The sequence below is a fragment of the Lepus europaeus genome, chromosome 3 (assembly GCF_033115175.1).
Source record: "Lepus europaeus isolate LE1 chromosome 3, mLepTim1.pri, whole genome shotgun sequence".
NCBI classification, from domain to species: domain Eukaryota; kingdom Metazoa; phylum Chordata; class Mammalia; order Lagomorpha; family Leporidae; genus Lepus; species Lepus europaeus.
Window position 1 is genome coordinate 136828275 of NC_084829.1, and position 12597 is coordinate 136840871.

The 12597-nt window shown below is 44.1% G+C and overlaps 1 protein-coding gene across 2 annotated transcripts in view; it reads right to left on the reverse strand.

Annotated features, from left to right (window-relative positions):
• Positions 1-12597, reverse strand: part of MAP7 (microtubule associated protein 7) — a 197004-nt gene that overhangs the window by 67833 nt on the left and 116574 nt on the right. For both annotated transcript variants that reach the window (XM_062186817.1, XM_062186816.1), the window contains exons 2-3: positions 12497-12595; positions 4347-4424 (exon numbers count right to left, since the gene is read on the reverse strand). In XM_062186817.1, the coding sequence (XP_062042801.1) occupies positions 4347-4424; positions 12497-12595 (177 nt within the window). The remainder of the gene's footprint in view (positions 1-4346; positions 4425-12496; positions 12596-12597) is intronic.

Here is a 12597-nt window from a genome sequence, read left to right on the forward strand (position 1 = left end):
AGAAAGCTAATAAAGCATGCAGGACTCCGAGATTTAAACCACAGGAAGGTATTAATAGGTTCTTCTTGTTTGCAACACAGTACAAATAAGCCACTCCACCAAAACCAAATCAGACCTTTACTCTCCCGGTCCTGACCCTGCTTTTTAGAACATATGCATTCAATAAAGATTATATTAGAATATATGGATTAAATAAAGATCTTTAATGATTTCAATATATTGTTGTTTTAATCTGAGAGGTAGGGAGTTGGGGAGAAAGAGAGAGAGCAAGAGTGAGCGAAAGAGAAAAAAGAACAAATACATGTGAGCATGTTCCCATCTGCTGGTTCACTCCCCAGATGCCCACAAAGCTCCCAGCCTCAGCTTTGGCTTCAGTTCAGGCTCCCAGATGGGTGGCAGGGACCCAATTACTTGAGCCACCACTGCTGCCTCCCTGGGTCTTTACTGATGGGGAGCTGCAATCAGGAGCCAGAGCCTAAACTCAAACCCAGACCTTCTGACGTGGTATGCAGGAATCCTAACCATGAGGCTAAATGTCCTCTTCCTTAATGTTGATTTTAACCTATATCCAACAATAAACGATCAATCTGACTTGACATTCATTTTAAACCTAGGTTTGGCAGAATTTATTAAATGGTTTCCAATTTTTTTAAAAAATTTATTTGACAGGTAGACACTAACACAGAGAGTCAGAGGGAAAGGTCCTCCCTCTGTTGGTTCACTCCCCAAATGGCCGCCATTGCCAGCGCTTTGTCAAGCCAAAGCCAGGATCCAGGTGCTTCTCCCTGGTCTCCCATGTGGGTGCAGGGGTCCAAGCACTTGGGCCATCCTCCACTGCTTTCCAGGCCACAGCAGAGAGCTGGACTGGAAGAGGAGCAACCAGGACTAGAACCCGGCACCCATGTGGGATGCTGGTGCCACAGGCGGAGGATTAACCAAGTGAGCCACGGCACCAGCCCCCCAATTTTTTTAATAGAAAAAGATTTAAACATTTTTTGTTTTCAAATTAAACATGCCTCAAAGATTTTATAATATGTGACAATGATTTAAAATATTTTTTCCTTTTTAAAAAAAGATAGTTCACTGCCGTCGTAGCTTCTTTGTGCAAAAGCACAGTGTATGGGTAGTAGGTCAGGTGCAAGATAAGATCAGAATTTAAAAATATGATATTTAATATGGCAGAGTAAAATTAAAGAGAAAAACTGTATATAACAGCTCACCAAAGAAGCAAAGCTGTGATATCAGATTAACATAATCATCTGCAAAGTACTTTGACCCATATAGCAGGTTGGGTCTCTTAGCAAATAGCTTTTGTCCACTTGCCTTTGCATCACTGCTGTAAAGTCCCTGTCTCTTCTATCCCTCTGGAGACTCCTGGTCTTTCTCTACTTGGGAACTGAGGTGGCACCTGACACAGGCAGGCCCTTGATGTCCCCTATGCACGCTCGTTCACAGCACACGTATCACACTGTCGTCCTGCCATAACTGCTGTCTGCTTACCTGCCTCATGGTACACAGCAGCTGGCCCTTGGGTTGGGTGTCAGACAGTCATGGTTTTTAATCACTTTTTCAATACAGTAACTTGCAAATAAGGTTTCTGAATATAGAAATTAATTAAGCCATATTCTGTGCCATCAAAATGACCTGAAGCAGTGCTGTATTTTAAGAAAAAAGTCTGGGGACCGGTGTTGTGGCGTGGCAGGTTAGGTCACTGCCTGCCAATGCTGGCATCCTATATGGGCACTGGTTCGAGTTCCAGCTGTTCCACTTCCGATCCAGCTCCCTGCTAATGTGCCTGAGAAAGTAGAAGAGCCCATGGTCAAGTCCTTGGGCCCCTGTATCCACGTGGGAGACCAGAAGAAATTCCTGACTCCTGGCTTTGGTCTGGCCCAGCCCCAGCCATGGTGTCCAATTGGGTAGTGAACCAGTGGATGGAAGAACGATCTCTCCCTCTCCCCCTTAACCCGTCTCTCTCTTTCTTCCTCTCCCTCTGTCTCTCCCTCTCTAACTCTGCCTTTCAAATAAATCTTAAAAACAGACTCATATATATGAAAGTGTGCACTGCAACCATTAAAAATAAAGTCTGACCATTCAACACAGAAAGTAATCAGGGAGAACTTGTAGGCTCAAAGAACATGCTTCTTTGACTAGCATGTTAGCTTTCCACAGAAATATAGTAATGCTTAGCTTTGAAAGAGAAAGAAACTCAAACACCTGAGTTAAATATATAAAAGCTATTCACAATTAAACCATGAAGGAGTAGCCTCCTCATCTTACTGAATGCCTTCTATTCTAGCCACAACAGTCCACCAGCCTCTAACCGTGGGGGTCTATCCAACTACGATGGGATGGAGATTTCTGAGAGAACACAAAGCAGATCCTCGGCTGGATACAAAAACAGGGTGCAAATGACAGCTACCACAGAACACAACACTGGTCCTTCCCTACCTATCACGTGTTTTTTCCAAAGTGTTGGTTACCTGCAGTCAACCATGGTCCAAAAATATTAAATGGAAAACTCCAGAAATAATTCATATGTTTTGGGTAGCACGATGAAAGCTCTCTGTTCCACCTGAGACGTGAATCAGCCCATACATGCTACCTACTTGTTAGTCACTAAGTAGTCACTGGTTATTAGGTCAAACATCACAGTATCACAGTGCTTTGTGTTCAAATACCACCCCTGACTTTTTTTGACTTAGTGATGACCTCAACTGCAACATGAGTGATGCTGCAAATTTGGATATGTTGAAGAGGAGCTGGAAAGTGCTGCCTTCAAGTGAAAAGGTCCAAATGCTCCACTTAAGGGAAGAAAAAACTCAGCAGACCAAGGCTGTTAGGATCTACAGCAAGAAAAATCTCCTATCTGAGTAACTATGAAGAAGGAAAAGAAATTCGTGCTGCTTTTGCTGTTGCACTTCAAACCACAAAAGCTATGGCCACAGAGCGTGATAAGACACAAGAGGCATTAAATTAAGGGGCTCCCTACTGTCTCGGTTCCAGGCATTCACTGGGGGATGTGGTGGCACTGCTGTATCGGTTCCTTACTTCTGCCCATCTGGAGTCTTCTCCTATTTCAGGAGCTGTCTTCTCCCTCTCTTGCTTAGTTCTGCTCCATTTGTCAAACCAGCCTCACCAGGGAGTGATGGCTGCGGGGAGCCCAGATGGCCACACTCAGCCGGCTCTTCAGGAACCCGCCCGCCTGCAGGAAGCCTGTTGGGGCCCAGGGGGAAAAGCAAGGTACAGAAGAGCAGCCGAGTGTGCTCCATCCCAGCAAGTCACTGGCGTTTGCGTCTTAAAAAAGGCCTTGTGGCAAAAGAAAAGACTTCCTCTGGTCATTATGGCAGGAGACAGAAACAGGCGTGTGTTGAAAGAATTTAAACAAGGTCATCAGACTTTTGAAAATGAGCTTTCGGTAAATCTCACAAATTTGAGCTCTTGAATAACAGAAAAAGGATGTGCTATAAAAGGGGCTGGGTCCTCCAAATGACACAGTAACTGTTAGAAAGTGCAGAACTTCAAAGCAGCTAGAGGCCATTCACTGAGAAGATTCTGATGCCCTAAGTTGGTCATAGTTTCAAAATACTTAGACACTCTCTGGAGACGGAGGCATGCTGAGCAAGCATTTTATCTTTTCCAAGCACATAAAGAGAGGATCTCGTGTTAGCAACTTTGCATAAATGGACTGCACATGAAAGCAGAGGAGGAGCTGGCACCAGCCTCCTTGCCTGCTGTTCTAGAAGGCGGTGACTGTTCAACCTCTGCGTGTTCTGGTCTCTGCTTCCTGGTAGTTAGTGCGATGACTCAGCTTTCCTGGAGAATACGGGCAAACGCTGGAGCTGCTAAGCTTTTCCCTGGGCTTCAGGTAACAAGAGAAAAATCAGACACTAGGGTAATGGGTCTCTCGTTTTTCCTGGCAGCACGAGGCAAGCATCTGTCCACCAACTCAACTGTAGCAGTGTTTTAATGTGGAAGGCAGTAAGTGCCCTGGCAATGTGCAGATTTATGACTGCTCACGTAGAGAAACTCGTGCTTGCTGTCTTTACACGTAAGCTGCAGCATCCCTTTGCTCAGATATGCATATTCTCTCCAGTGCCACAGGCAACTGTGACTACAAAACAAACTGTCAAAACGATCCTCCTCCAGGGGCTGGACCTGGTGAATGCTTCAAACTTAGCTCAACATTTCTAAGACCTTCTAAACTCTACTTCACGAGTCATCTGCTTAATTCATAAAGATATGCAGGACAGCGCCGTCACTACAATGCCACCCCTTTGGTCCTCAAGGCAGAAAAGCCACATTTCAGTAAGAGCGACCCTGAATGATCAAACGAGCGCTTGGGGTACCTAGCTGCTTGTCCCGTTCCTCGCGACGCTCCCGGGCCAGCCGCTGCCGGTCATCAACCCGAAGCACTGGTGGGGGGTCTGAAAAGGAGATGAAGAACACGAGTAAGATTAGAAGAAAAAAACAGCTATGCATGGATAAATGTCCTTTTGTCCAATAAGTGTGATGAATGAAATATTACTGCATGTCCTACAACAACAAGTACATGTGACTCCAGTCACAATGATAACTGTGTTACTACAACCTGAGAATTTCCAAGCATTTTTCTATTTAAAAGCATTACAGACACACATAACATAATGGTGTCCATGGGGGTACTTGTATCGAACAACATAAAAGATCTTTTATGTTCCTAAGCTATTGAATTACTGTTGTTTTTATGCTTTACTAAGCCTGTTTCTCGCTAACACATGGAATCCTAAGGAAGTGAATTAGTGCTGAGCGGCTGTTTAGCAGTGGGAGATGAGGAGCCTGGCGATGGAGGCATGAACTTTGGTTTCTGTTCTGTCACTCACTTGTTATGTGAATTTGGCCAAGTCACTCGCCTGCCTACATCTCAAGCTATGATGTAAGTTTGCATTTCTTACCTGTAAAGTGAATATAAAACAGAACCTATCTTACATCATAATCACAATGATGAGTGCTATTAGTATCACGCTTGGCACGTAAGGCCCAGTGAAATCAGTTTGTCCCTCCAGGACATTCTAAACACCCAATGTCCTGTACACTGAAAAGAGGCCATCAGCTAAAACCTGGGCCCTCATACAGTCCACATTCTACTTGTGGAAAAATGGAATGGAGAAATAAAATCTATAGGTTGAAGTGGGGGAGAGGGAGCCTGGCGCCATGGCTCACTTGGTTAATCCTCCGCCTGAGGTGCCAGCATCCCATATGGGCGCCGGTTCTGGTCCCGGTTGTTCCTCTTCCAGTCCAGCTCTCTGCTGTGACACAGGATAGTAGTGGAGGACGGCCTGGGTGCTGCTTGGGCCCCTGCACCCGTGTGAGAGACCAGGAAGAAGCTCCTGGCTCCTGGCTTCGGATTGGCGCAGCTCTGGCCGCTGCAGCCATTTGGGGGGTGAACCATCGGAAGGAAGACCTTTCTGTCTCTCTCTCTCTCACTATCTGTAACTCTACCTATCAAAAAATAAAATAAAATCTTAAAAAAAAAAAAAAACAAGGAAAAGAGGGGGACAGAAAATACATAGAGTGCTAGACTGAGATAAAGCAGTTCAGGGTTTTCAGAGGGTCTCAAGGGTCTCCTGTGATAGTAACATTGATATGTAAATACCAGATAGAAGGGAGAGAGCTAGTTGTGCATATATTCCAAAGAAGCCAAGTGCAAAGGCCCAGAAGCCACAAGTACCTAATATGCTCAAATGATGTGGCTAGGGACACGTGGCTGGGGGTTGTTGGTCCTGGGAGGATTTGGGATGATATTCTGAGTTGCCATGAGTGCATGTGTCCAGCACACAACTGCAGTCACAAGCCATATAGAAACAAAATGATAATGATCAGGCTTAGTTTTCCTTTTACTAAAATGACATCCTATTTTTAGCATCTTGCGTAGAAAACAAGAGTCTGCGACAATAACATGCTACTGACAACATAGTTGTGTTTCATCAGCAGATTTAAAGGCCCTACATCTCACATGATTCTTAAACTTAACAGGATTTATACAGTTAAAGGGAAATCAATGCTCTTTCAAAGTCCACTAGGAGCCAGGCAGTGTGGATCCCAGTCAAGAACAGGTAATGGTGTATTACCTTCTCCTTTGCTTTTAGGTATGGTTTTTAAGAACTGGTAAAATGGATGCCTCACTAACTCACATTTTACAATAGCTATTTTTCAGAGTTCCTAACCATCTATGAAGTTCCAAATATTTTTTACTGTAGAAAATTACAGCCCCTGGTTCCAATAAGCTCAACTGTGAAATAGGAAAATGGGCATGTGGCAATTTGTTAAGGGCCATCCACCGGGGGTTGGGGGTCGGGAGGCGGGAGGGCATTACTGTTATTTGTTTTTGGTATAGGGAAATGATGGCCACTGCAAAATCAAATGTTGGAGAGAAACAGTGCATGCAAATGCAACACTGAGCCAAAAACAGTCAAGAAGAAGCTAGAAGGAAGATGTTTACTGATGACTTACCACTTAAAATAATACTCCTTAAATAACATACCCATTAAAAACTTACATTTGATTATAAAAGTTGAAAATCAACTTTATCTAAAAGTTTGAAAGCACATTATCAAAAATGTATAAAATAGTTTACTTTTTTTTTTTTTTTTTGACAGGCAGAGTGGACAGTGAGAGAGAGAGACAGAGAGAGAGAGAGAGAAAGGTCTTCCTTTGCCGTTGGTTCACCTCCCAATGGCCGCTGCAGCTGGCATGCTGCGGCCAGCGCACCGTGCTGATCTGAAGCCAGGAGCCAGGTGCTTCTCCTGGTCTCCCATGCAGGTGCAGGGCCCAAGCACTTGGGCCATCCTCCACTGTACTCCTGGGCCACACAGAGAGCTGGATAGGAAGAGAGGCGACCAGAACAGAATCCGGTGCCCCGACCGGTACTAGAACCCGCAGGCGGAGGATTAGCCTATTGAGCCGCGGCGCTGTCCAAAATAGTTTACTCTTTACATGGACAAATTCTGTTAATAGATAATACGTCAACAATATGAATTATGTTACATTTCTAGCTTACTTTCAAGTTACATGCCCAATTTCATGCAAAATATTAAAAAGAAGACTTAATTACACATGGTGCACACCCATTCTCTCACTCACATCAACCTTGGCAGCCCCAAGTCATAATCATAACTGGTGCTTCTAAAGTAATGAAGCAATTCCCAATTGTGCAATAAAATATTTCAATTTTAAGTGCCTTTTACTTGAATAGTCAGAATGGCAGTGCAAGAGGTGACATAGTCCCTCATCCCATCCTTGCACTATCATTTCATGTGAAAATTATGCTCTTCACATAAACAAATTGCATTCTGTCTGGTAATGTAATACATAAGAAACAAGGTTGTACACAGTGCTGCCCAAATAGAGCAATTAATCACTGCAAATGCTTGGAGCTGCAACAGTTCCCATGGTTCTCCTTTGGAGGAGGGAATGAATCCATGCAACACCAAGCTGAGCGTCTGTCTAGCAGGTAGGATGCCTCTTGCGATACCTACATCCCAAACTGCAGTGCCTGGGTTTTATTTATTTATTTGAAAGGCAGAGCTACAGAGACAGAGAGAGAGAGAGAGGCAGAGACACAGAGAGAATTTTCCATTCACTGGTTCATTCCCCAAATGGCTGCAATGGCTGGAGTTGGGCTGATCCAAAGCCAGGGACCAGGAGCTTCTTCCCAATTTCCCACATGGGTGCAAGGGCTCAAAGATTAGGGCTATTTTTCACTGCTTTCCCAGGTGTATTAGCAAAGAGCAGGATTGGAAGTGGAGTGGCTGGGACTTGAACTGATACCCATATGGGATGTTGGTGCTGCTACCGGCTTTACTTACTATGCCACAGCGCTGAGCCCCTGGCTCTGCTTCTGATTCCGTCTTCCTACTATGGCACACCCTGGGAGCTAACAGGTCAAGTACTTGGGTTACAGTCACCAGTATACAGAGTGAATTACTGGCTCCTAGTTTTGGCCTGGTCCAGCCCTGGGTGTTGCAGGCATGTCTCTCTTTCTCTCTCAAATAATTAAAGTTTGTTTCTTAGGTTTAATAAGTAAAAATTTATAAAAATTGATCTTCAAAAAGGCAAAAAAATACAACTGAATAATTCTAAGTAAATAGATAATTTTTTATAATTTGCTGCCTTCCTTTTCATTTCCATCCCACATTTTTTCCCTCCTGGAACAAAATCAAGGTTTAGAAAATGCCATTACATCCACATGGTTTCCCACTGGATCTAACATTATCAGAATAAAATAAAGCTGCTGATTCTCTCAGTGGCAAAAAAAAAAAAAAGATTCAAAAGCAACAGGTTCTTGGTGTAAATAAGCTTGCAGTTGCTCTCTGCATTCAACCTAAATCTATGATGATAACATGTAGGGTGATCATCCAAACTGGGCACTTTAAAGAGTGAGAGAGAATGCCAGTGATATTCCGTGTGCAATGCCGTTCACAACCCTGAACTGTCCTGCACAAACCCGAAAGTCTGGTCACTCTACTACTAGAGAACACTCCTGGTGATCAGGAAAATCAACTCCCGTGCACAAGGCTTTTTCAGAGCCAGTCCATCCGGATTCATATTTAACAACTACTGTGTATATGATAGATAACTTCTATGAGTGCTTTGCATTTTACAAAGCTCTTTCACAACCATTATCATTTTATTCTTCCTGATAATTCCATGAGTTAGCTAAGGAATTATTCACTCAATGCTGAGTTGTCATGACCATTTTTCACGTGAGAAAACTAAGAGAAATAAATAATGACCAATGAAGGTGGTAGAGTTAAGTGTTAGACTAGGACTTAAAACCAGATCTCTAATGCAATACTTGTGTCCTTTGTGTAGACTTGTGGCACTGACAGTCGTTAGAACAGCAGGATGGTATAGTCAGGGAAGGACTGGAAGCTCCCAGGCATGCATTTCTCTGTGAGGGGAACTACTGATAAGCAATAAGGCAGAATGAAGACTTAGAGGTTCTTTCAAAGACTTGTGGTGGGAAGTAGTAAAGGGACAGGAATTAAGAGGTTGCTTTTTTTTTTTTTTTTTTTTTTTTTTTTAATTTTTTGACAGGCAGAGTGGATAGTGAGAGAGAGAGAGAGACAGAGAGAAAGGTCTTCCTTTTTGCCGTTGGTTCACCCTCCAATGGCCGCTGCGGCCGGCGCATCGCGCTGATCCGAAGCCAGGAGCCAGGTGCTTCTCCTGGTCTCCCATGCGGGTGCAGGGCCCAAAGATTTGGGCCATCCTCCACTGCACTCCTGGGCCATAGCAGAGAGCTGGCCTAGAAAAGGGGCAACCGGGATAGAATCCGGCACCCTGACCGGGACTAGAACCCGGTGTGCCAGCGCTGCAAGGTGGAGGATTAGCCTGTTAAGCCACGGCGCCGACCAAGAGGTTGCTTTTTTTTCCCCCCAAATTGAAAGGCTCCTGATTAGCTTTCTAAATAAATTAATTTATTTTTATTAATTCAAATGAGAGAAAGAACAAAGAGAGAGAGGCAGAGAGACAGAGAATATCAATCTTATCAATCAATATCAGTTCACTGGCTTATACCCTTAAAGTTCACAACAGCCAGGCAGGGCTGGGCCAGGCTGAAGTCAGGAGCCAGGAACTCGACCCAGGTCTCCCACATGGATGGCAGGGACCCAGGACCTGAGTCATCACCTGCTGCCTTCCAGAGGGTGCATTCACAAGAAGCAGTCATCAGAAGTGGAGCCTGGGGGCCAGTATCATTGTGTGGCTGATTATTCTACTTCAATTCCAACTCCCTGCTAATGAGCCTGAGAAATCAGGGGAAGATGTCCCAAGTACTTGGTCCCCTGTCACCCCTATGACAGACCCGGATGGAGTTGCAAGCTCCTGGCTTCTGCCTAGCCCAGCCCTGGCCATGGTGGCCATTTGAGTGAATCAGCGGATGGAAGATCCCCTCCCTCCCCTGGAGTGTGGACTTGAAATGGGCATCCCGAGTGGTGCCTCCACTGCTGCACCAAATGCCTGCCCCAAGAAAGTTTTTTTCTATTTTTAATGAATTTGAGTCTCTATTTTACTCAGGTCAATGAGAAAAAAAATTTTTTTCTTCTCATTAGGCAAACATTTGGAAGCAGCTCTGAAGAACCATCTCTCACTTCTTCAGGACTAGCAGACATGGTTGACATTCAAGTATTCACAGCTGGGAGTGACTGTCTTCCTAGAAGTCAGTGGAGAGAGTGTGCCCCTTCCTATGATGCTCCAAAATGGGCTTCCCAAGCAGGTCCGAGTGTGACAGCTGCTTTCTAAGGCAGAAATCTTCTGGAGTCATCTAGTGAGTTCCATGCAACTGGATACAAAGGAGGACTGGAAATGCAGCTAGAATGTACTGGGCAAAAAAGCACTCTGAGGAAGCTCTTGGTCATGCTGCCTATCTGGTGTTGGGAGAGGACGCAAGCATCCCAAATACAGCATGGGCTTTTGTCCTTTTTAAGTTCTAGGCAATGGAAATCAATAAAGTGCTTTAGACATCATTCCAAGATTCATGTCCCATAAAATCAAAAGGTTTTACTCAAGCCCTCCAAAACTTTTTAGAAATTAAGTATGAGAGAGAGAGAGAGAGAGAGAGAGAGAGAGAGAGAGAGAAATGCTCTCATCCACTGGTCCTATTGGTTTGCTCCCCAAATATCTCCAACAGCCAGGGAAAGCTATGTTAGGACCAGAACTAGGAGCTGAAAATTGAACCCAGGTTTCCTACATGGGTGACAGGAACCCATTTACTTGCATCATCAATGTTGCTTCTAGTCTGCATGGGAAAGAAGATGGAGTAAGGAGCTGGAGCCAGGAACTGAACCCAGGTATTTCGCTGTGGGATGCGGGGGACTTAACTGCAAGGCTAAATGCCTGTTCCTCCATATAACCTCTTTATCTGCATAGTATACACAAGCAAGTAAAGGGATGCTCAAGAGGCATAATCAGAAATGAGATGTCTTCTCATCTGAATTGATTTGAGCAACATAAATCAAATGGCTCTAAAAGGAGATGGTCAACTGGGGTGACCACACTCGCACTGCTATTCTGTGTCAGGATGACCAATTCATACACTGGTATATTCTACAGTGCTGTCAACTGTAGGTTAGGGATATGTCTCTGAACAATACATCCCTAGTATCTTCATGATGCTAAAATTAGATGAACCAAGCAGTTATCAGGACAGAAAGGTAAGAACTGCACAGTAAAGAATGGAAAAAAAGATCTAATGGTGAATAAGAAGAATGAGAGAAAAAAAAAGTACAAAGAATTTAGCTGTGTTATATTCTCAAAGAAAGGCAAATGGGGTTTTCACAGTAAAGAACTTCTACTCCCACAGAGAAAATCCACTAGAAGACACTCCATGAGCACAGGCCACGTTGTTTGCCTCTGCAGCACCTCTCACACTCCCAGGCCTAGAAGAACAACTCAGGAATAATTAGATGGTGGTGGGAGGTGGGTGGACAGATGGGCGGATTGATGGATGAGTGAATGAATGAATGAATGAATGAATAAGGCAAGCTAATGGGGAAATCTCAGACTGCTAATTAAATTTCTGCCCAAACTGTACATTTTCCACCAAAAAGCTACTCAGGCAATACTCACAACAATATTTGTTACTGTCGTTCTTCTAAATGAGAAGGCAGATTTATCTGTTCAAGATCTTTTTGACATTAGAGGAAAAAAAATCACAAAACGAAGTAAAATGGAGAATGGTTTCTTTGAAGCCAGATCCAATGATTCCCATCTTTATTCTCACAGACACACTGTTCTTGAGTGACTCTGGCCTTAGGACTAAGCATGAACAGGGCTTCCAGGAACCTCATGGGGTATTTAGTTTGCTGCACCATCCTTTGCCCATCTCTCATCACCACCTGGAACATTCATCCCTCTCCAGGAACACACCGTGGTTGTATGATATCAGGAAGTAACTGTGCTGTCTCTTCGATTGTTTTCACTGCACTTACAGACTGTTTGCTGCTTTGTATTGCTGAGTAGAACAGACCGTGAGTCACAGTCTATTAAATGAAGTCACTGCGTAGGTGTATAGCCAGCGCAGGGAACAGGGAACAAAAACATAATTCTCTATGAGCTTTGCCATGTGTAAAGACTTCTTCAAGTGATTTTTGAAAAAGTCACAAAAGGGATACACAATAATGGTGGGCATACAGATATCAAAAAATTCTATCTCATCTACCATTTTACGCGGAGTAGAGAAATTATTACCTCTGTGTAATGAAAATATATCTGCCCTATAGCATTTCACTGATTGTCAAAATGAGTCTGAGAAGTAAGCAGGCCAGGTGTTGGCATCTCTGTGTTAAAGAGAGGAAAACGCCGAGGATTTGAGAGGCTTTCAGGCTCAAACTAGTACAAGAAAGTAACGAGTGTGTGTGTGTTTCATGGCAGAACTAGAACCAAGTGCTCCTAAATCCCAGGAGAGCTGTGGGCTTTTGGGAGAACTTGACTATCCCACAGTAAATGCAGCGCATCATACCTGGTTTGTTTCCTGAGTGGCTGCTGCTTTGTCCTGTAACCACAGAGGAGGAACGGTTCGGGGCAATTTTCTTATCTTGCACTTTATTGCTGTCAGGCGCT